Source organism: Amphibalanus amphitrite, unplaced genomic scaffold (genome assembly GCF_019059575.1).
Source record: "Amphibalanus amphitrite isolate SeventyFive unplaced genomic scaffold, NRLGWU_Aamphi_draft 001780F_arrow, whole genome shotgun sequence".
Lineage (NCBI taxonomy): Eukaryota > Metazoa > Arthropoda > Thecostraca > Balanomorpha > Balanidae > Amphibalanus > Amphibalanus amphitrite.
The window spans coordinates 71,037-94,582 of record NW_024883273.1 but is presented as its reverse complement, the minus strand read 5'-3'; the positions used below and the strand labels follow the sequence as shown (position 1 = coordinate 94,582).

General features: G+C 47.9%; 1 protein-coding gene across 1 annotated transcript in view; it reads right to left on the bottom strand.

The window, feature by feature from the left end:
- The window catches only part of LOC122375129, a 43,346-nt gene that overhangs the window by 2,940 nt on the left and 16,860 nt on the right, over positions 1-23,546 (bottom strand). The window contains exons 2-3 of the mRNA XM_043354337.1: positions 3,105-3,177; positions 15-158 (exon numbers count right to left, since the gene is read on the bottom strand). Coding sequence (XP_043210272.1) covers positions 15-158; positions 3,105-3,153 — 193 coding nt within the window. The 5' untranslated portion in view covers positions 3,154-3,177. The remainder of the gene's footprint in view (positions 1-14; positions 159-3,104; positions 3,178-23,546) is intronic.

Genomic DNA, 23,546 nt, shown 5'->3' with positions numbered 1-23,546 from the left:
AAGTAGTTACTCACCCTCGCGGCAAGCCTTGCTGATGTTGCGGGTCGGGTGGCAGGTGGGGTCGGACTTCTGCTCCTTCAGGACATCGGTCCTGGTCTTGAGACCCTCAGCCGAGCAGGCAGTCCAGTCGCCACTCCGGCGGTACTTGCACTTGGCCGCTGCGAACAGAGAAGTCAATGATGCTGCGACGGATATCGAAGGGGGATTTTATACCAAAGTCTGCTCTTGAACTGTGGCTGTTTGAAGTGAAGTTTGGACTGAGCGTAAGTTTTAGACCCTTATATCTAATTGTATACCTAACCTCAATACCAAGCTAACCTTGTTTGTCCCAAGTTAACAATTATAATTCGTAATTTGTTCAAGCATTGTGACAGTTCCTTCAGTTACCTTACGTTATAAAATGCACATAACCAATGCCAAAATAAGACTATAACGAGTCTTTGAACACATACTGACACATCCTTTTGGAATGTTTTGTGGCAAAATCAGGCAGCGCCACTTTACGGGGTGTTGTACATTGCAACATTAATGACAGCTAGTAGGACCAAGAAGACGAATCTCGTGAAGAGTCACACGCTCCGCATGGTCCAGCCATATTGAGCTGACCGGCGACCTTTCGACTGGCTTCGTGCCATCAACGCGACCCTCAGAAGCATGTCACCTTTCGACTCTCAGTGGACAGTGAAAGAGTGCGACAAGAGTCAGTCATTTCATCTATTCATTCTTCTAGAAAATGATGCAAGCTGCATAAGGACGATAAAATGCTCTCTTGCAATGCTTCTCGTTAAAACCGATCGAGAGAACCAGCGATTGAGAAATTAAGTTAAAACGCCTGGTAAAACATTGCAGTCTATTATATTTGACATTCGATTATGTGGCGTGACCTTGGATGGTATCTTATTTTATCCATAAATATAAATAGGTAGGTCTGACCAGTAGCGGCAGAAAACCTTCAATTTAAGGGAGTGCACTGCCGACTTTTGGTCCCATTCTTTCCATGCAACGCCCATTGGGCTAATGTTAGAATGCCAAAACCAAAGGGGGCGCGGTGCCCCGCGGGGTACCGCGCCCCCTTTGTGCCCTCCCTGTTTCGCCGCCCATGGGTCTGACAAGAAATCCTTACAAAAAAATAGACCTTGTTGAATAACAGTGATATCTACTATAAAGATAAAAAAATAAGAAATTCGTACTACGAATGTCGTACTTTTTACGTTTCATTCAAGAAGGAAATATATAGGGTAAGGGCGGGTAAGAGTACGCGGGCGATAAGAGTACGCATCAGCTGTTTCGGTTGCTTAGCAACGCGGGTTTGTCGAGTTCATGAAGTGACATAAAGCCGCCAGTGCGTGCTTGTCACCAACGGAACGTGGGCGTTGAGCGGCGACGCTGTTGAGTTTAAGGCGATGAATATTATTTTCGAGCGTTATGATATTATTATGATATGGTACAATAATTTTGATACTTGGCAGTTGAGATAAGGTACATTTCCGTGATTGTTGTGGGAAACTTGTGAGGTTATCTGGGGAAATACTGTGCAGTGCAATATTCTGTTTGCGAAGTTTTGCACAACGTTTCGGGGTTGTTTTGTACGCGAATTGCATGTACGGTAAGAGGACGCACTGTTCAGGAGGGTAAGAGTACGCAGAATTATACATTAAATCGAATATACAGAAATATAAAATTATTAATCTATCGCTCAATGACGTTTGTTTTGTAGGTATATCATCAATGGAGCACTGTGATGCACCTGCGTACCGAAATTCTTCCAAATACGAGTTATTTTCCCTTTTGATTGTGCATTTTTTTAAGAAACACACGACATGGTTATTTCCTGATTTATAGAGTTGAAAGATTTATTTTATGTTTTTCTTTTTGGATGCTAGAATTAACTTAAATGCCTTCTGAGTTTGAAGTTAAGCATTTGGACAGTACAAGCTGCATAGGTGTGTGTTCATTTCATATGCTTGCGACTTGCGTACTCCACCCGCCTGGCGTGCGTACTCTTACATACCCCATATGGTAAGAGTACGCAACTGCAGCGGTTCAGAAAATGTCAGTTTTAGACCACTTCCATTTACGCTGAAGGATCGTTACCCCATGGGCTGATGGCTAATTCAATGAACTTTAATATTCCCTATTTGCAATTTTTTTCTTTCAAATATTAAACAAATGAGAGCAAGAAATCCACTAAGTGCGTACTCTTATACGACTTCACCCTAACTGAAGAGTACCGCCAGGTTTACTGTCAAAGACTGACGATTGTGACAAGGAAAGGGGATCCGGAGGGACTGCAAGTGTCAATGAGGCAACAGGTCACAGCTCATCAGAGAATAGGACCGTGAAATGTCTCAGCAGAAGTCCCATAACTGTCTTCTTATTTGTCACGGAACAGAAGCCTAACCAGTTGCGGTTTTAGCAATCCTCGATGTCAAATAAAAAGATACAGGATTGGTGATAATTATGTATTTGTGCTCACAAGGCAGTGAGTAATCAACGGATGCTGTTTTGTCGGTCCGTCGGTCCGTCGGTCCGTCGGTCCGTCGGTCCGTCGGTCCGTCGGTCCGTCGGTCCATCTGTCTGTCTGTCTGTCTGTCTGTCTGTCTGTCTGTCTGTCTGTCTGTCTGTCTGTCTGTCTGTCTGTCTGTCTGTCTGTCTGTCTGTCCGTCTGTCCGTCTGTCCGTCTGTCCGTCTGTCCGTCTGTCCGTCTGTCCGTCTGTCCGTCTGTCCGTCTGTCTGTCTGTCTGTCTGTCTGTCTGTCTGTCTGTCTGTCTGTCTGTCTGTCTGTCTGTCTGCTAGTCATGCTAGTTTATCGGCCGGTTTGTCTGCAGACGGTCGTTTTGTCTTAGTCGGTCAGACAGCTGGTTTATCTGTCGGTCTTCCGGTCTGTTGGTCTATCGGTACATCCGTCCGTCCGTCCGTTGGCCATTCGCTCGGTACATAGGTCTGTCGGTCAATTGCTCAAGCTCAACAGTCAATTGGTTTGCCTGACTGTATGTATAACTGTATCTGCCTCTCTCTATCTCTGCCTATCTAGTTATCAGCTGATCAGTAGGTCGATTGGTCTACTGGCCAGCTGATTTTCTGTTGATCGGCAGGTCACTCACCCGCAAGGCCGAAGCACAAGGTCACGAGCAGTAGCACGGGGTACTTCATAGCTCCTGTCCGTGGGGTGGTAATCTGAAAACAGACACTGCACGTCAGTGGACGAATGATAGATGACCAAATTATGGTAGGGTAGTTAAGTTATGTAATCTGCAAAACAAACGAGCTTCTCACTGTAAGCAAGCAATCGCTCAACACAAAATTGTGGGAAAAGATGGTGCAAGTCAAACAATGCATAATCACGTATGTCATTCCGGATTCCATAATTTGCAACAGTGGTAATTCAAATCTAGAACTTTCGTCTGTTGAACTCTCTGCAGTCTGCTTCTCCCACCGTGGGCTATACGCACTTACTGTTATCCGTACGCTAAATTACACACAAAAGCAATTACCTCCCGTAGCTCAGGCAGGGCCAGTAATATGAACATTAGCATTCACATGAAACCTATTAGATTACGTGCAGCACATACGCAGTTAGCCCGAGATTACAGCACACAGAACGCCCCTGAACACCTTAAGCGAATGAACGAAGCCACGCCACCTTGGACAATGGACATGGCAGCGACGCTTGCTCCATTTACAGCGGCGCCTATTCAGCTGGTTACCATGGATATTAGAGTCTGTCTCCCCGAGACCTTCACACTCTTTATGATTAAACATGAGCCGGCGTGCAATAACCTTTCCGGGCTCGGCTGGGTCGACTCATATCGTGATTCACCCGGCCCATACCATATTGCAATTCATAAGATAGGCAGCGTGGCGCATGCTTAACCAAGCAGAAGGTCCATATCTTCTGCGGAAATTTCCGCTTTCTGTACGGACTGCATACGGCTGCACCGTTCATATTTCCATACGATGCCCTCGTCGCTCCCATGCCAATTCAGTTCGGCTGGCCGGCCTTGCAGCGGCCGGCAGTCACTTTAGTTTCATTGGTCCCCGCCCTCCCGTGCCGGCGACCAAGACTGGCTGGCGACCGTGGCGCCGCCACTCGGAGACCGCGAGAACTACAGGCGTCACCGCACGGTAGAAAACTGGGACTGGTCGAGAGAGTCTAAACTTCTGCGGTCTAAACTGTGCGGCAGCAGCTCAGTCTTCCCAGGAGAATGACGTACGACAGCGCCAACAATCCGTGAGAAGCTGCCCCGAAACTTCTGGAACTTCCCCGACTTAGCGACACGGGAACTTGGCGGAGAATTTATGATGGGAATAGCACCAACACCTGAAAACTTGACGGCTTCTGAGGAGCATAGAACCCGGAGCCTTTAGCAGTGCTTTTCATAGCAGGAGCTAGGTAAATTATTTGATCGTTGCTTAAATTCAGATCGTTTCCAGGTCATTTTCACGAGGGTGCTCGAAGAACAATTGGGTGAATGCTATTCGAATCTACCAAACGCACAGCTCAGCATAGACTTCTCTCGGGACCTCATTCAGATGACGCAATGCGATTAACCCTCGCCGGCATAGGCCATTTTGAATCCTTCGACGTCACAAGGGGGGGGGGGGTACGACCCCCCTCGCGTTTGGCCCCTGATCGAGCTAGAGCTTCGCGGAAAAAACGAGCGTGTTTCCCGTCACGAGAGGAAGCCGATGATACCCAATTTTAAGGTCCTAGGTCATCGGGTGACCTTCCAGGTCAGGTCAATGACCCGAAAACCGGGAAAATCGGGACATGTTAGAAAGTCGTAAAGTGTGGCTGCTATGTGGTTTTCCGGGGTGCTGATCACGAATATCGTGTTAGTTTTGATCAGAGATGATGTCTTTAAGCATTTAGACCAGGTCGGGTCAGGTCAGGTCAGGTCAACCGGTAGGGGTTGTGACGGGTATTCGTAATACGTGTCAACCGCCTCGGACAGCTTCGTAACATGTTACGAAGGCACCAAAACTACTTCGTAAATGTTCAACTGGTTGCTAAATTCGACTTCAGCTCCAAAAACTAGCATAGAAACATGTAAAACTCGAAAAAGTGAACCGAGGTCACCCGAGGTCACCAATGACCTGACCTGACCTTCAGGTGACCTTGACACCCATCCTAATGCATGGGAGCAACATCAAATCACATGTTTGAACGTTTGAAACCACGAAATCTTGCAAACGCGCGGCTAATGCGAGCCGACATGCGCCGAACCGCGATTTCGGCCAAACATGGTCACAGAAAAGAGGTCACAGGTCAAAGGTCATTGGGGTCAGGGTCATGAAATTTTCAGGGTAGGTGTAAAATTGATCAATGCGAGGGTACTGAAAGTTTCGTCGCGATCGGCCGCTTTTTACGCGAGTTATTCGCGAAAAACCTTAGGGGGGGTTGCATCAACCCCCCCCCCCTGTGCCGGCGAGGGTTAAAGAAGATCGCATATCGTCCACTGAACTCGACATGCACTCAACAAGCGAATCCGGCGATAAGCATCAGGCTAGGGTGAGATGTAGTTAACAGGTCGTAATCGGTTTTTCACAGGCCATGAGCTTCCGTGGGTCACATCATTGTAACTATACGACATCGCTTTTGGCGTCGCTTCACATTTGATGTTCCGATCGCCGGCTCGCGGCGCGAATGAGGTCAGGCTGGTCTATCTGCTATCTTGCAATCTCGATAATGTGTCACCGAGCGCTGCAAAGGATATGGCAGCCCTGTGATATATGACGCCATTGGTTGATTGCAGCCATACGAAAGATGAAACATCAGGGGTGACATAAATGTTGAGAATCGCTCACAGAGCGGTAAATCACGAGACTGGTGGCCGGTGGGTAATGGTAACGCCGACAGAGAGGCCGGTCGGACGGCACAATCATTTCTGAATGCCACCTCACAGCTCATCCTGATAAATCATTTGTGGGAAGTTTGCAATAAAGTAACCTTGCTTAAATATAATAGAAATAGGTACAATATCAACTATTGACAAGTGACCATTTTTAATGCATTCATTTAGCAAACAGCCTTGTGCTGCATACAGACTGAAACAAACCAGGAAAATAGCACAGTGCAAACAAAGCCGAGAGCAAGATCTGATTTCTGCAGAACGACTGCAACCACATCCCGTACAGACAAACGGGCGGCCGTTTACCCGGAAACGATATCTGGACAGGCTGTCCGTGTTTCTTTCCAGCCGCTGCAGCTGCAGCGTAGTACCCGCAGTGACCGGGCCCAGTACGGCCGGCGACTGCAGTACCACTTCCTCTGGAAGTTAGATCTTACCCACTTCCCCAGCGTAACACTACTGTGTATTCAAGTACACATTGATGCGTTAAACGTCTCGCTGGTACATGCTGTCCTCGTGCCACATCCTGTTTGATTTACTCCTTTTTCCTTTCTTATCTTTGTCCAAGACCGGAACATGGAAACCATAGTTCACATGGGAAACTATCGGATGGGGATAAGAGGCTCGCTCATAATTTAGGGTTCCACTTAAAAATGACGCCTTAGTCGTTGCATTTGCACAATCATCTTCAAATGGTCTCTGCAGTCTGCACCGCCCCTCATTCAACCAGTTAAGTTCATCCGAAGTCCTGGTGGGATCCCACTTTGGATACCAAATTTAATTTCCACGTTGTGGAGTTACTCTTAAAAGAAAAGGGTAAAAAGAAAATTAGATGAATGTAGGTAATGGGCACTTCGCTGACGAGAAGCCATAAATGTCCTCCCCATGGCATGACTACAAGTGTTTCACACATCGTTCCCCACATTAACTGGTTAGATTATCCTAGCGCTAGTTTCACCAAAAGAGTTTTAGGCGTTGCGGTCCCACCTTACGAGGCAGGATCCCGGGAGGCCTCACGGCAGTGTTTACACGGTTCCGGACCACGTGACCTGTTCAGTCGGGTCTGGACGCGTTATTGGATAGGGGCGCTATCGGGCGCTGGCGCTATCTGCCTGCGGCGCAGTGACGGCGCCTCGCTGCCCTGCCCGCCCGCCGGGACAGGCTGGCCGCGTGCTGCAGGCTCCTGACCCAGCCCCGGTGCCGGCCGGCTGTGGTCGCTGGTAGCTACGACAGCCGCTCGGACCCGCCTGGTGACCCCAGCTGCGGACCCGCAGTACTCAGACGGTAATTCAGCTGTCACTGGCAGGACTGGTGGCATGGACGATTGAGTGCTATTTTCTTTCATTACATCTGGTTTCCGCTACTGCACCCTATTTGCCGAGCTATGCAGCGCGTTGACGTTTATCAGGAACATTTATCGAGCGTAATGAATCACCAGCGGCTGGCTGGGACCGTCCAATGACCAATGCGTCCCTCAGGGACCCGTGGTACGACGCTGACCCGGAATCGGCAATGACCCCAGTGACCCGGCGCAACGGAAACACAACAGAACAACACACACGCCAATTCCCACCCTGGGACTGGTATTCTACCACGCGACTGGCCCGGACAGAATGAAGATGGAACGCGGTGAAGACGGAACATATCCAACAGGGATCAGGATGTAAGGGACTGTTATTTGCAGCCATGCAAAATACTACACCGATACTAAAAATTGAAAAATAACGAGAGACAGACGACAGGAGCCAGGCGCCATAAAAATCGAAAGAACAAAAAAATAAGCGCAACAGGAAATGGCAAACCAGGTGCACCCCTGCCATCCTAATCATAATACAAACAATGACGATTATTGACTGCGTGCCGTGACAAGATATTTCTTATCATATCTACCACTCCTCAGTTTACACTATGATTGTTATCAAAGCTGCAAGCACGCTTTAGCCCGCTATTGATTTAGCGTATCAGCTGTAAAGAGTGAGCTGGTTCCTGATTCTTCCCGTCGAAGGGGAGGACGGTAAGTTTCGCTGAAACGACTAGCCTGTCACCCTACTGGCGATAAATGAACATTGGAGCCGAGCGGCCAGCCAATCACCAACGCCAGTCACACAAAGCTTCACCATCACACAAACGGCTGCCTAACGCAGCGTAAGGCCGTAATTTTTTCCAAAACAAAGGCGGAAAGTAAAACGTCTAATGACAAAAATCCTCACTTCGACGCTGGGACAACAGACATTCGATTTCTCTTCACACTAGTTGACCAAACTATTCGTGGAGGGAGCACATCCGTTCTGCGGCTGATCCCTCTCCCCTGATGTCGTCAGGGTCACATCTGGCTAGCAAATGAGATCGACAACAGACTGACCCGTCGACGGAGGGGGGATCGAAGGGGCAGGGGGCAGGATGGCAGCCGTCCGGCGGCGGCGAGCAGCGAGCGGAAACCGTCATCGGAAGCAGAACTGCGATAAGCGCACATGCAATGCTCTGCTTCCATTAAAAATCGACGCAGCCCACGCCCACGCCCACAGCTCACAACACAGCGAACTCGAGTCTGCGTCTCTGCGGGTCTGAATTTCTGTCTGAATTTCGGGCTGAATTTCATTCGGCGGCGCGGGCCGTGTCGCCGCTGCTGATACGGCAGCGCTCTGACGAAGGTCGGGCGGATGGAGCGGTAATCAAGGGACAGAGGCGACGCGACGGAACGACGGAGGGAGCCAGAACAGGCTGCCACCGTCCTGGCCGGGAATGCTGGGTTTGGTTCAGTCACACGTTTTGGTTCGGTCCAAAACAGAAGCGTTAGATATATAATAATTTCAGTCTTTGCTTTCAGGTTCGACGTGAATTTTGAGAGAGATAACAGCGTTGGATAAGGCAACTACAATGAAACTTATGAGTGAAGCATTTCACGGCGCATGAAAAATGTTCATTCCGATCTAAGTTGTCATCATATATGAAGGCCTTTTAGGATAACGAGTTGGGCAGCATACAAGAGGGACTGCAAATGGATCTGCCGTGTTGCTTTTAAACAGACATCGTAGGAGTATACCGCGGGTAAACGTCGTTGTAAAAAAGTAACAATTTTACAACAGACCTGAAGCGGCTCACGGAGATATTAAATACATAGCTTCAACAACATTACGCATCAAGCATCAAGAGCTTGCCGCATTTCTGTCGCATTTGCTGTAAAACAAGCTTAATTCAACAAAAGTTGCATTTTGCTACTCCTATAGAAAACTGCAATACCCTTCTTCTCAAACTCAAATCGGAATCCCAGACATAGCGGAATAATGGTTTAATATGTGAATTGAGGATTGCTTTCTAATTACGAATCATTCTTGTATGAAATACAAAAAAAAAGTCAGAGATGCCGTCAGTTTTCGGACCAGATATGTTAGTCGAATACAAGGTTTATTCAGCGGGGCTACTTTAGTAAGTTTCTCCTAATGACAAGGACTGATTGGAGTGGAACACATCTGCCACATGTCAGTGCCACCTTCTCTGACAGCTGGAGCTGCCCTGGCCACTGGCTGCGGGGCTGCCACTACCTCCTCAGTTGACCCAGAGGCCTGCGGGGAACTGATATCCGGGGCGCGGACAAAGGGTGCTGTCGTGTTTGTGCGCCCATCCCGGGTCGTTCCCGGTACAGAGGCGCATCACACACATCCCCAGACATCAGAGGAACGCTTGATCACAAAATAAACTGAGGCAAAGATCAACAATCGCAAACATCCGTACCGGTCATAGCTGATTACGCTATCTCAGGATTCCATTGAACCTGCGCGGGCTCACAAAGTACACAGCAGATGAAATCCCTGAAACTGATGTCATGGTGTTTGCCGTTATATCGCCCATATTTTTTTTTCTGATCAAGACTTGTCTGAGACTGCATGTCGCCAAGCAGACTTGTTCCTGATTATTCAACACAAACCGTGGAAATGGTTTGTCTGATAAAACTTTAATGAAGTTCAACGGAATGGAGCGTAAGTAGATAAATCATGTTTCAACTTTTCCATTTCGAGGTTTGACGGATAGGTAAGATTGGGCGACAGACATACGTTCCTGTGGCATCGGTCGGTAGGTTTCTTACATCGGCATTTTGTTCTGGCATCACTCGGGCTTCAATTTACATATAAAAAATCAGCCAACCTAAAAATGCATGGCTAAATGACCAGTAATGGACGAGAGCCTATTGACACGAAGCTGGTTCAATGCCGAGTTCAATACAACGACAGTAACCAGGAGCACATCCACCCAGCCTATGTTTCAAACAGTGAAGCTTTGTTAGGACTGGCATGGCAAACGTTATGCAGAAGCCACACTGCCTCAGGATATCAACATTCACGGGGCATGACCCCAAACGAGGCTGGATTCTGACCCCAATCGCGCAGTTCCCGTCTCTAATGCGGCGTAGCACTGTGTATGTACTATGCAGAGCATTGCCCTTTTTCAGGCAGAGACAGCCAGAGGGACGCTTCTGTTTATTTTGTAACGTAACGGGTCTGAAGGGGTGCACATCTGGAGCGGACATGGAGATGCGACCACTAGCGTGACCGGATGAGAACTGCACATACTCCCGCGGTTAGTACTAGCCCAGGCAGCCGAAGCGACTGTGTTGGATTCGGGCCCCGGGCAGAGTGCAGTGGAAAGTTTGTGTTAGTGTCAGCATTGCAAACATTAAACCAGGACCCGTAGCTGCGCACAAGTTCAGCTCCCCCCGGGCATCTGGTGTGCTGAATTGATTTTAGGAAAATGTTACACCGGCTTAATTAAAACCGCGGAGCTTTTTTTAGGCATCACTCACGCCACTGCGTCCATGTATATTTTATTCTGTATATCATGGCAGCCGGTATGTGTATTTGTATGACGCTGTGGTGTAACAAGCCAATTGTATATTGGAAACCACAAAGATATGCGAAATAAATAAATAAATAAATAAATAAAGCAACGGCACCTAGCAAGTACTGAAAATTGCATTTGTCAACAGAAAAATACCATAAGGTTATAAAGCATCACACCAATTAATCCCAAACCTTTTGCTGGATCATGCACAGCACCACCGTCCGTTTCAAAACAAAAGAAGGCATCCCTTCCTTTCTTCAAAGCTCAGTCTTTTATACCAATACCCGAGAACCAACTCATCTGCGACAACATGGCGACTGTTTGTCGCGTTTCCCCACGCAAAGAAGTACCCTCCCAGTTCTTACGCAAATAGACACGGGGTTTGCCAAAGAGGACCAGCCCCCTGGGAGAGTGTGGGGCGGGATTCGGACAGAGGCGAGGAGTCCAGCACACACATGGGTGGATGTGACGAAAACATCGCACCCATCCACCGAAAACAAGTCCTAGAAACCATGCGTGAAAATTGAGGAGTGAATAAATAGCCTACGCCTTCCTTTGGATCACTAGTGGAGCCTGGAGGAGTAATGAATTGATTTCTTTAGTCAGCTGACTACATTATTTTGCAAACAGCTTCCCGAACAAACTACCAAACGAAAAAACAAATGACTCAGAAGTCAACATGTTCTTGTATTCATACTTTTTCGTAAACGACTGTCCCTCAAATAAGGTTTAGCAAATAATCCCACTAAAGCCAGTGCTGAAGAAATAATTGCTTGCCTCCGGAGCCAGACGGAGAGGATGAAGTGATGGAATGATCAGAGTGACTGTCGACACCCGAGACCACCTGTGTCCGGATATCAACATTTACGGGGCCATGACCCCAAAGGAGGCTGGATTCTGACCCCAATCGCGCAGTTCCCGTCTCTAATGCGGTGTAGCACTGTGTATGTACTATGCAGAACATTGCCCTTTTTCAGGCCGAGTCAGCCAGAAGGACGTTTCTGTTTATTTTGTAACGTAACGGGTCTGAAGGGGTGCACATCTGGAGCGGACATGGGGATGCGACCACTAGCGTGACCGGATGAGAGCTGCACACGCGGCTAGTACTAGTAGCCCGCGGCTAGTACATACTATAGTAGCCCGCGGCTAGTACTATAGCCCCGACAGCAGAAGCGGCTGTTTTCCATTCAGACGCCGGGCAGAGTGCAGTGGAAAGTTTGGGTTAGTGTCAGCCAGGGCTGGGAAAAATGCTGAATCTGCTACATACAGGGGCGTCGTTTTGTATAGGCCTGGGAGTGCCCGAGCACTACCAATGTTCAGCTGAGCACTACCAATGTGTTGTTGAGCACTACCAACATTTTTCTTCACTTATTGAGAAAATTGCATTCAAACATGTCATACAAATAAAATGAATGAGGTTCTTATGCATAAAATCAACATGATAGCAAGTAACTTCAATGGTAAGTGGTAACTATTGATGAAAATCTATAGACTTACTCCACAAGTAGATTGAATTTGAATTGGTTGACCAATTCAATCTTCTTGTAGCGTACCTAAGTCCATAAATTTCCATCAATACCTAGGTATCATTTTCACTTTCCATATCATGTTATTACGTCAAGTAATTTCAAGTTATGTGGTACCTACCTACCTACCTACCTACCAAGTTTCACAATAGTCACGTGAATATAAAAGTCTATGCAGACAACTGCCATAACCATCAAAATACTGGAAAAATGCTGTCACTCTGGGGGTAGGTACTAAGTATATAGGCACCAAGTTAACTGCTCATCTCATTTGTGACTAGGGCCGAGGCTTAGGTACCTACCTAGTTAGGGGCTTTCAGAGGCGCCAGAGTGGGACCTGTACAGTCACCTGTGAGGGCCCTCCTAAGCGCCATTTCGGGGCCCTCAGATACACTGGTTTATGGCCATCACAGATATGCGTGGGACCCTTAGAGCTGCTGAGTGCTCGTGCGGGCCCTTCATAGGCCGACAAGGGGACCTCAGAGGTCGGCGGTGCCTTCAGGAGCGCGGAGGGGGTCCCTTTAGACCGGAATAGTATTCTCAGACGCCACTGGGACCCTCAGAGTCACCGGTGTGGACTCAGTGGAGCCGTCAGAGTTGCTGGTGTAGGGCCTTAGGAGCCTCTGATTAAGACCCTCAGAATTGGGGGAGAAGGGGCCTCAGAAACGCCGGTGTGGGCTCTCAGAAACGCCGGTGTGGGCTATCAGAGGCGCCGGTGAGGGTCCTCACAGTTATTGGGGCCCTAAGAGAATTGGTGTTGGACCATCACAGGCGGGCATGCGGCTCGTAGAGCCGGCTCCTAATAGGCCGGTAAGGGCCCTCAGAGGCCACCAATAGGCCCTCAGAGCCGAGGCCACCAATGGGCCCTCAGAGGCCAGCAAGAGAGTCTCAGAGACCGTGAGGGGCAGGCTGGTAAGGGGCCCTTGGCGGCCTCTTAGGGCCCTAACTGGTGACAAGGACTCTAAGAAGCCGGCGTGGGGCACTTACGGAGATCTTAATACGCCACTTAGGGGCCCATGAGATGCTCTGACGAGCCCTGTGGAGTCCCTTTGAGACGAAATATTGCCAGCGTGGACCCTCAGCGGCCGATTAGCGCCGCAGGGACCCGAAGGGCCCCCTGGACCCGATGGGAGGGGCACGTGCCTCCTGTACTCGCCCCCTTGGCGGGGTGACGGGCCACTGGAATCTATCATATTATCTATGAAAATGAAAAATGAGCACCTTTTGTTGAAAAATGACAAATGCTCTTATCTAGAAGCACGCAGTGCAGAAGCGGAGGTGTCTATCGGGTTCCTCAAAGTAATTCATCAGCGTCTCAGTACGTTTAAGATCTCTGGAAGATGTATCCCCCGTTTGCTGACTCTGCAGAGAAAAGGCAAGCTCGAAAGGAGGCTTAGGGCGGTGTTTTTGACCCCTTTATCGAAGATCTAGAAGATGTCATTGAACAACTTGTTACCGTAAAGGAATTGTGGGTGTCACACCTTGAGACTAAGGGACACCGTGCCGAGCTGCTCAAGTGGAAGCACACCGAGTAACGGCCACCAAATGTGTGTTACGAGTTGAAGTTAGTCGGCAAGGTGATAGTGGTTGCATTTTGGAATGCCGACGGGGCTCTGCTTATCAACTTTCTAAAACAGGGGCGCACACTGATATGCGTCCATTCGATAGACATCGAGGAGAGGCTATAGGGAAGCTGACAAAGTGTGCACCTGATCCACGACGACGCACCTGCGTGCCTACATGCACGGGGTGACGATCAGTGAAGCGATGAAATGTGGCTTCGAGTTGTTGTCGCATCCACTCTTTCTCCGAACCCTGCACCCTCTGGTTGCCACCTCTTCCCCAACACAAGGAAAGTAGCAGTGGCAACTTCGCTGACTGCAGGGAGACTAATTAATAAAGCAGCCGTCTTGCACGTGGAATGGGTCCAAAAACTTCTTGATTATGAAGACTTTGAGGGCCCTCTCGAAGCGCTGCGCGAAATGTGTTTGTCTTAACGGTGGTTATTTGAATAAATGAACTTTTTGGTCTAATAAGTCGATGCTGTATCTCTCTGCTTCTTCATGGTCGGGCATGTTGCATGTAACTTTCTGAACGCCGGCTCGTACTGTCATCCATTTATTTTGCCAAGCAGGTCTTTCTAATTATCGTGGTGTTTCAAGACCTCGTTAGTTGTCGAACCCTGCAATTAGCGTGGGTCTTCAAAGCCGTTCCTGGCCTGCAGCCGTCTTTTTCATTCGGCTTGGGCCATCAAAACCGTTCCTGTCCCCTTTCAGCTTTTAAGTCGGCGTGGGCCTCTTTCAGAATGGCGTGCATTCCTCCGACACTATTATAACTGCCTATTTAACTGCACGTTTTGTGCATGGAGCTCGGTGAGGACCTAAACTTCCAAAATGTTTTTTTTTTTAGATTTTGGTTTGTCTTGTCAATGACCAGGGCGAAAAAATAAGTGGCCCGAATCCGATGAGAAAGGCAGATTTGGGGGTACCCTACCTTTTAAGCCCCGTCACATATGGCCGGCAGCCGCCTTTGGGCCCTACCAATCATTTTCGGAAAACGACACCCCTGGCTACATACCAGATATTACGAGAAACTCTTTATTAGCTACATTGCCACAAATGTTCCTCACATCATTTTTGCTAGAGAAAATTATTTTACAAGTAATCAAAATTCTGGACAGAGCTTTCCACTTTCATTTTCTATCTATTCTCAAATTTAGCTTTGAATGTTTTTTTTTAGTTGGTTGCGCTTAAACAAAAACAGATACAGTGTCTTGCTTATGCCCCCTGTGAATGTTCTTTTTCTTATTTTTTACTCCTTGTAGGTACCTACTCACTACTCAGTTTTAGAAAAAGCATACAAATATCAAAATAAGGTGCTGTAGGGCTTTCTCAGGGCAAGTTCCAGCACCACCTGAGAGCACCAGAGAGCTCCAGTGAGCCCTATAATTTTCCTATCAGCATTCCAGCAGCTTCAGGATTCAGATGGTATCAGCCTACTCAGGCAGAAAGTATTTGAAAGAAATCAGGTTGATTTGGCTGCTCAGTCTGGTCAACAATTTACAATCATTGTCCATGCCGAACCCGCTGTACAAAAGTTGCCAGTTGCCACCAATCAAGGTTTAGAGTTGATACAATAATTGAACATGTAAAAAAGTAAATAAAAAATTCTTTTCTGGGCGTTACTTGATCAATATTTCAATCAGATCTCACCTTCTGCGCAAATTCGATCATAGGTATCTCCCTATATCTTCACACATCTTGCTTTGCGTGCTGGGCGGCTACCTTGCTCTTTAACTGTGTACTGCACGCCGCTTTAGGGACAGTTGTCATTGCAACACTTGAAATTAGGCCTGGAATATCCCACTTTCCTAAAATAGAGGCAAAATAAAAGCTAAAATAGCTGAAATAATTCAAAAACACCCAGAAACACTCATCAAACTCAACTGAACTATCCACGCGAAGCGACAACTAGAATTGTCTCTAATGCGCCAGAAACAATGCATCAACAAAATACTACTAACCGCTATCATCGTGCTTACCTTGCTAAGGCGCGTCGAATGATATTTTTTTTGTTTGGTTTAGGTCAACCTAAGGTATTGACCTCGGGTCAAGGGCAGGTCAGAGCCCCTCAGGTCATGAGGCTGGTCGAAGGAGGTCATATCGCATACCATTTGATTCGGCAGGTCTTTCAGAGTCCATTTGTAGCTTTTTCGACTCCCTAGCTCAATTTTAGCAGGAGTTATTGACAGAAAACTCCTTTGACTATAGTGACGTCATAAATGACGTTACGCAATGTCAACAATTAAAAATAGAACATTGGACCTTGCAAGGAATGCATGAAATCACGATTTCATGCGCTTGAGATAGTTTTAGATCATTTCCAGCGCCAAAATACCAGTTTTCATATTTCCCCATTGACTTATAATAGTGAGGTCACATGACCGACCTGACCTCATGTGACCTTTGAAAAATACGAGTTATACAAGTTGGACATCCTGGGAGGCTACTACGTCCTGTAAGTTTCATCTTTCTGTGAAAGTTCCTCTGGTACTGAGGGCGGTGCGAAGTTGCGACCTCTGAGGACAGTGCAGAAGTTCACTTATGACGTCATAGGTCAGTGACCTTACGTAACCAGAAAATGTGGTCGAAGTCATAAGATCCGGCTTAAATCATAGGTTAGGTATTCCAAGTTTCAGCACTTTTGTCTCCGGCGTGTCCCGAGCTATCACGAAAAACCCTATGGGAAGAGGCGGGTGCTGCCCCTCTGCCGGCGAGGGTTAATCAATATTGACGCAATGGTGACGTCACGGTCGCCGTCGACGTCACCATTCGAATCAGAGTCATTGAATTGTGCCGAATATCAAGTTTAAGATTGATGCTTCAACGGATCTGTATATCAGTCGAAAACACCTTACATTCCTTTTTACTCGCTAGATGGCAGAAGCGTCAAACGCCTGAATGTATGCTGTGCCGCAATGCCGGCTCTATTGTATATAACCGCCTAAATAAATGGCGGAGTAATGAGGGATCCGGGAAAACCACTATCTCTTTAGAACTGATGACTCGCACGAGACTGGAGCTTTTGAGGACGATTATCGAGTATGGTAAATGCGTCTGGCATTTTAGCCAAACATTCCGTTTTACTCGCTAGATGACGCAGAAGTGTCAAACGCCTGAAAGCATGTTGCGCCGGAGTGCCACCTCTTCTGTATGCAGCCGCATGGATGAAGATTTAAGCGCAATTGGCGCAGCCGTTCTCGCCGGTGTGTGCCTACATAGAGGTCCAACCATGCCGCTGAAATTGATCTATCATACAAAGCTTTATAACAATGCGCGTAGTGATTTTCTTAACAAACGCAAAAAAGCTAATAGGTGTGGCTAAAAACACCTTCGCCCCACTCGGGCGGAGGTTAATGTGTTTTGGTAGCAAACTCGCCGATTGTTCCCTGTTCGAGTCTTCTACTGCAATCACAAACACATTTCGATTCGCGGCCAACCATGCAAAACATAGCCCGGTGAAGGACTGCTCCGGTTGTTTTTTTCAATAGAAAAGCACAATTCTAACGAATGGTGTTTGTCTAATGAAGAAACAACCTGCGGTTACCCGCCGCCAAACGAGAGGATGAGATTGGCACGTGCAGACCGGAGTGGGTGTGCTACGAACTGACGAACAGGACACTCTACTAACCACTCTAGCGGTGTGCAAAATTTGAGTGCAATCGGCCCGGCCATTTTCGAGATATTGAAGCGGCACCCTTCACGTGCGCACGTGCAAGCTGGGTCCCAACTGACTTGTGCACGGCACTCTAGTTGCCGGTCTCTAGCGGTGTACCGAATTTAAGCTCAATCGGCCCAGCCGTTTTCAAGATCCGGAAGCGACCCCTACAAGTGCGCACGTGCAGTTGCACCCCAACCGTGACACATGAATATACATACTAACTGACTTGTGCACAGCACCCTACTAACCAGTCTCTAAAGGTGTGCCGAACTTGAATGCAATCGGCCAAGCCGTTCCTGAGATCTGGAAACGTCACCCTGCACGTGCGCACGTGCAACTTGGGGCCCAGCTGACCTGTGGAAGGCACCATACTGCGCGGTCTCTAGCGGTGTGCCAAATCTAAGCACAATCGGCCCGGCCGTTCTCGAGATCTGGAAGCGTCACCCTGCACGTGCGCACGTGCAGTTGCACCCCAGCCGTAGCACATGGAAAGGCATGGTCCGGCGGGTGCCTACATCCTTGTGTATGTAGTTTCAGCAGAATCTCACCAGTAATTACCGTGTTATTGTCATCACAACAAAAGTGACCCCTCTCCGTTTTACACGTGTCACGTGCAGTAGGGGTCACCCGCATGCTTCGTCCATAGTAAAATACTTCTCCGGAAGGGTATACGCAACCCCATACAAAAAACCGCAAGTGTATCGGTCCAGCGGTTGCGGAGATAGGTCGTACAAAAACGTCCTCACGGCTGCCGGCCGCTAATATTCAGCATTAAATTCGTGTCGCATCCTTCTATGGGAGGTATCCCCGTCACCTGTTCGTATACTGTCTGAGTCAAGACCATATATAGGTTTGAGCTCAAATCTCGGTAATGTCGTGCTTTTTTACTTAATTCCTCAAAAACGGCACGACGTGCAATAACGTTCTATATATCATTGGAAAGAGCATCAAAAGTTGTATAACCTATCAACTTTTCACTTAAATATATCTCAAATGTAAAAAGTTATTAAGCAACAAAGACGCTCCCATTGACTTTCCATGTTAAATTTTTTCATTTGTAAAGAAGCCTAAAGACAACAAACGAATTCTGACAGCTTAACGAAACATAACAACATGTTCTATGGTCTTTTCTCAACAAGTTCTGAAAGTTTAAACAAAATCGTATCATATAATTTTGTACAATGAACGAATGAAAATGTCTCTGCAAAAACGCCCATTGACTTAATTAACATGGGGAGCGAAAAAAGTTCAACTTTGACCTCGTGCAAAGACACGTTACGAAATTCTGAGGGGTATAGTACGGCGCACACTAGCGTGTACCCAAACGTGTTTGCCATAAAATTCTAGGAAGAAAACCACCTGCTTCTTGGCTCGTTTTCCCGCTATTGGCGATCGCGCAAAAAAGTGTCCAAAACCCCATTGACTTAACATGGGGAAAATGAAATCGCACGTGCCACGTGCCACGAGGTTTAAAGCGAGTAGCGACCGGTGCCATCAGGTAGCTCGCCTGCGGGAGCCCATACCCTGAAATTTTTACGAAGATTGAGCGATTCGTTTAGGAGAGGCTCAACTTGTCTCGATTCGCTGCCAGACATGCAAAACATAGCCCGGAGAAGGACCGCTCCGGTTGTTTTTCAATAGAAAAACACAATTCTAACGAATAGTGTTTGTCTTTTCAAACAACCTGCGGTTACCTACCAAGACACGTGGAAATGCATCGCCTGGAATGTGTCTACCTCCATGCCAAGTTTTAGCGCAATCGGCCCAGTAATTACCGCGAGCTATTGCACTTATTACAAAACAGGCACCTCTTGGCTTTGCACGTGGAACGTGCGTTAGGGGTCACCCATATGCATCGAGAGTAGCACACTATGTGAAAGAAGGAAAAAAGCTACCCAACACAAAAAACCGCACGTGTATCAGCCCAGTGGTTGCCGAGATATAAGTCGTACAAAAACGTCCCCACGGCGGCCGGCCGCTATTTAGCAGTAAAATCGTGTCGCATCCTTCTATGGGAGGTATCCCCGTCACCTGTTCGTATACTGTCTGAGCAAAGACCATACGTTACGGTCCAAACTCCATAGTGAGGCGGACATACGAATTTACGAGAGTTTAGCGACGAAATGATTCACTTAATTGTTAAGTAATGGGTACCATTAGGTAGACCATAAATTTTATCTAGCATCTCACCGTAGATGCAGTAAAAAGTGCTTTACTTTTCAATGTATATAAAGACTTGCTCAGCTCAATCAGTTCACTCTGTATTGGCTCAAGCCGTATCATGCGAACGCAATGCAAACTAGAGCACCGACAGCGCAGCGCTCCCCAACTCACTGCTCGCCCAGTCCACCCGGGCCGCCGCCACGACGGCCCCCCGCAAGTAGGCATCCCGCACTGCACCGACAGCCGCGGGCGACCAGCTGACCGGCCAGCTGACCGGCCAGCAGCCGGCGGGCGGCAGGGCGCGGATGGCCGACCCGCCGGCGCGGCGAGGGAGGGGAGGAACGCAGCTGAAAGACCCGACTACATATATATCAAAGAAACATTATATGTAATCATCGATGACGCGACATAAATCTGCTTTATTGGGGTTAGCGGTGTAGTCTGTGATGCCATCACAATGAAAATAGGCGCCTAGTTTTGTACAGCATCAAATTCTGATTCCATAACGACTCTCGCTAGTCCATTTTCAATTGTAAATAAGCCTTTTATTGCGATGCAAAGTCCCGAAATGGTGCCGACGGCGGCCGGTCCCCCGATGGTACCATACCATAGATGGTAAACAGGTTAGTTCACATTCCCGCCGCTATGCGGGCGGCGGCGGCGCCACCTGTCCTCGTGTCCGCCTGACACCGTAACGATATAGGTCTGAGCTCAAATCTCGGTAATGTCGTGCTTTTTTACTATATTTCTCAAAAACGGCACCACGTGCAATAAAGTTGTATATATCATTGGAAAGAGCATCAAAAGTTGTATAAAATATCAACTTTTCACTTGAATATGTCTTCAAGGTACAAAGTTATTAAGCACCAAAGACGCTCCCATTGACTTTCCATGTTAAAATTTTTCATTTTTAAAGAAGCCTAAAGACAACAAACGAATTTGCACAGCTTAAAGAAGCATAACAACATGTTCTATGGTCTTTTCTCAACAAGTCCTGAAAGTTTAAACAAAATCGTATCATATAATTTTGTACAATGAGCGAATGAAAAAGTCTCTGCAAAAACGCCCATTGACTTAACATGGGGAGCGAAAAAAGTTCAACTTTGACCTCGTGCAAAGACACGTTACGAAGTTCTGAGGGGTATACGGAGCACACTAGCGTGTACCTGAACGTGTTTGCCATAAAATGCTGGGAAGAAAACCACCTCCTTCTTGGCTCGTTTTCCCGCTATTCGCGATCGCGCAAAAAGTGTCCCAAACCCCCATTGACTTACTATGGGAAAAATGGAATCGCACGTGCCACGTGCCACGAGGTTTTAAGCGAGTAGCGACCGGTGCCATCAGGTAGATCGCCTCCGGGAGCCCATACACTGAACTTTTTACGAAAATCGCAATGCACGTTTAGGCCCCGGTCAAGTTGCCCCAATTCGCGGCCAGACTTGCAAAACATAGCCCGGAGAAGGACCGCTCCGGTTGTTTTTCAATAGAAAAACACAATTCTAACGAATAGTGTTTGTCTTTTCAAACAACCTGCGGTTACCAGCATCTGCGATGCTGGGCTCCGCATCGCGGGACCGCAGGTTGTTTGAGCAAGCACCTTTGTAAACGCAGCAAAAACGCCCGCCGCCAAACGAGAGGATGAGCCTTGCACGTGCAGACCGGAGTCGGTGTGTTACAAACTGACGTGCACGGCACCCTACTCGCTGATCTATAGCGGTGTGCCAAATTTGAGTGTAATCGGCTCGGCCATTTTCGAGATCTGGAAGCGTCACCCTGCACGTGCGCACGTGCAAGCTGTGTCCAATTGCATTGTGCATGGGACCCTATTCGCCGGTCCCTAGCGGTGTACCAAATTCGAGCTCAATCGGCCCAGCCGTTTTCAAGATCTTGAAACGACCCCTCCACGTGCGCACGTGCAGTTGCATCTCAACCGTGACACATGGAAATACATACTAACTGACTTGTGCACGGCACCCTACTGATCGATCTCTAGATGTTTGCCGAATTTGAGTGCAATCGGTCCAGCCGTTCTTGAAATCTGGAAGCGTCACCCTGCACGTGCGCACGTGCAAGATGGGTCCAAACTGACTTGCGCACGGCACCCTACTAATCGGTCTCTAGCGGTGTACCAAATTTGAACTCAATCGGCCCGGCCGTTCTCGAGATCTGGAAGCGTCACCCTGCACGTGCGCACGTGCAGTTGCACCCCAATCGTGGCACATGGAAATACATACTAAATGACTGCAACCTACTGATCGGTATCAAGCGTTATGCCAAATTTGAACACAATCGGTCCAGCCGTTCTCGAGATCTGGAAGCGTCACCCTGCACGTGCGCACGTGCAGTTGCACCCCTACCAAGACACATGGAAATGCATCGCCTGGAAAGTGTCTACCTCCATGCCAAGTTTTAGCGCAATCGGCCCAGTAATTACCGCGAGCTATTGCGCTTATTACAAAACAGGCACCTCTTGGCTTTGCACGTGGAACGTGCGTTAGGGGTCACCCATATGCATCGAGAGTAGCACACTATGTGAAAGAAGGGAAAAAGCTACCCCACACAAAAAAACCGCACGTGTATCAGCCCAGTGGTTGCCGAGATATAAGTCGTACAAAAACGTCCCCACGGCGGCCGGCCGCTATTTAGCAGTAAAATCGTGTCGCATCCTTCTATTAGAGGTATCCCCGTCACCTGTTCGTATACTGTCTGAGCAAAGGCCATACGTTACGGTCCAAACTCCATAGTGAGGCGGACATACGAATTTACGAGAGTTTAGCGACGAAATGATTCACTTAATTGTTAAGTAATGGGTACCATTAGGTAGACCATAAATTTTATCTAGCATCTCACCGTAGATGCAGTAAAAAGTGCTTTACTTTTCAATGTATGTAAAGACTTGCTCAGCTCAATCAGTTCACTCTGTATTGGCTCAAGCCGTATCATGCGAACGCAATACAAACTAGAGCACCGACAGCGCAGCGCTCCCCAACTCACTGCTCGCCCAGTCCACCCGGGCCGCCGCCACGACGGCCCCCCCCCCCCCCGCAAGTAGGCATCCCGCACTGCACCGACAGCCGCGGGCGACCAGCTGACCGGCCAGCTGACCGGCCAGCAGCCGGCGGGCGGCAAGCCACGGATGGCCGACCCGCCGGCGCGGCGAGGGAGGGGAGGGACGCAGCTGAAAGACCCGACTACATATATATCAAAGAATGATACATTATATGTAATCATCGATGACGCGACATAAATCTGCTTTATTGGGTTTAGCGGTGTAGTCTGTGATGCCATCACAATGAAAATAGCCTAGTTTTGTAGAGCATCAAATTCTGATTCCATAACGACTCTCGCTAGTCCATTTTCAATTGTAAATAAGCCTTTTATTGCGATGCAAAGTCCCGAAATGGTGCCGACGGCGGCCGGTCCCCCGATGGTACCATACCATAGATGGTAAACAGGTTAGTTCACATTCCCGCCGCTATGCGGGCGGCGGCGGCGCCACCTGTCCTCGTGTCCGCCTGACACCGTAACGATATAGGTCTGAGCTCAAATCTCGGTAATGTCGTGCTTTTTTACTATATTTCTCAAAAACGGCACCACGTGCAATAAAGTTGTATATATCATTGGAAAGAGCATCAAAAGTTGTATAACCTATCAACTTTTCACATAAATATATCTCAACTGTAAAAAGTTATTAAGCAGCAAAGACGCTCCCATTGACTTTCCATGTTAAAATTTTTCATTTTTAAACGAGCCTAAAAAGAACAAACGAATTTGCACAGCTTAAAGAAGCATAACAACATGTTCTATGGTCTTTTCTCAACAAGTCCTGGAAGTTTAAACAAAATCGTATCATATAATTTTGTACAATGAGCGAATGAAAAAGTCTCTGCAAAAATGCCCATTGACTTAACATGGGGAGCGAAAAAAGTTCAACTTTGACCTCGTGCAA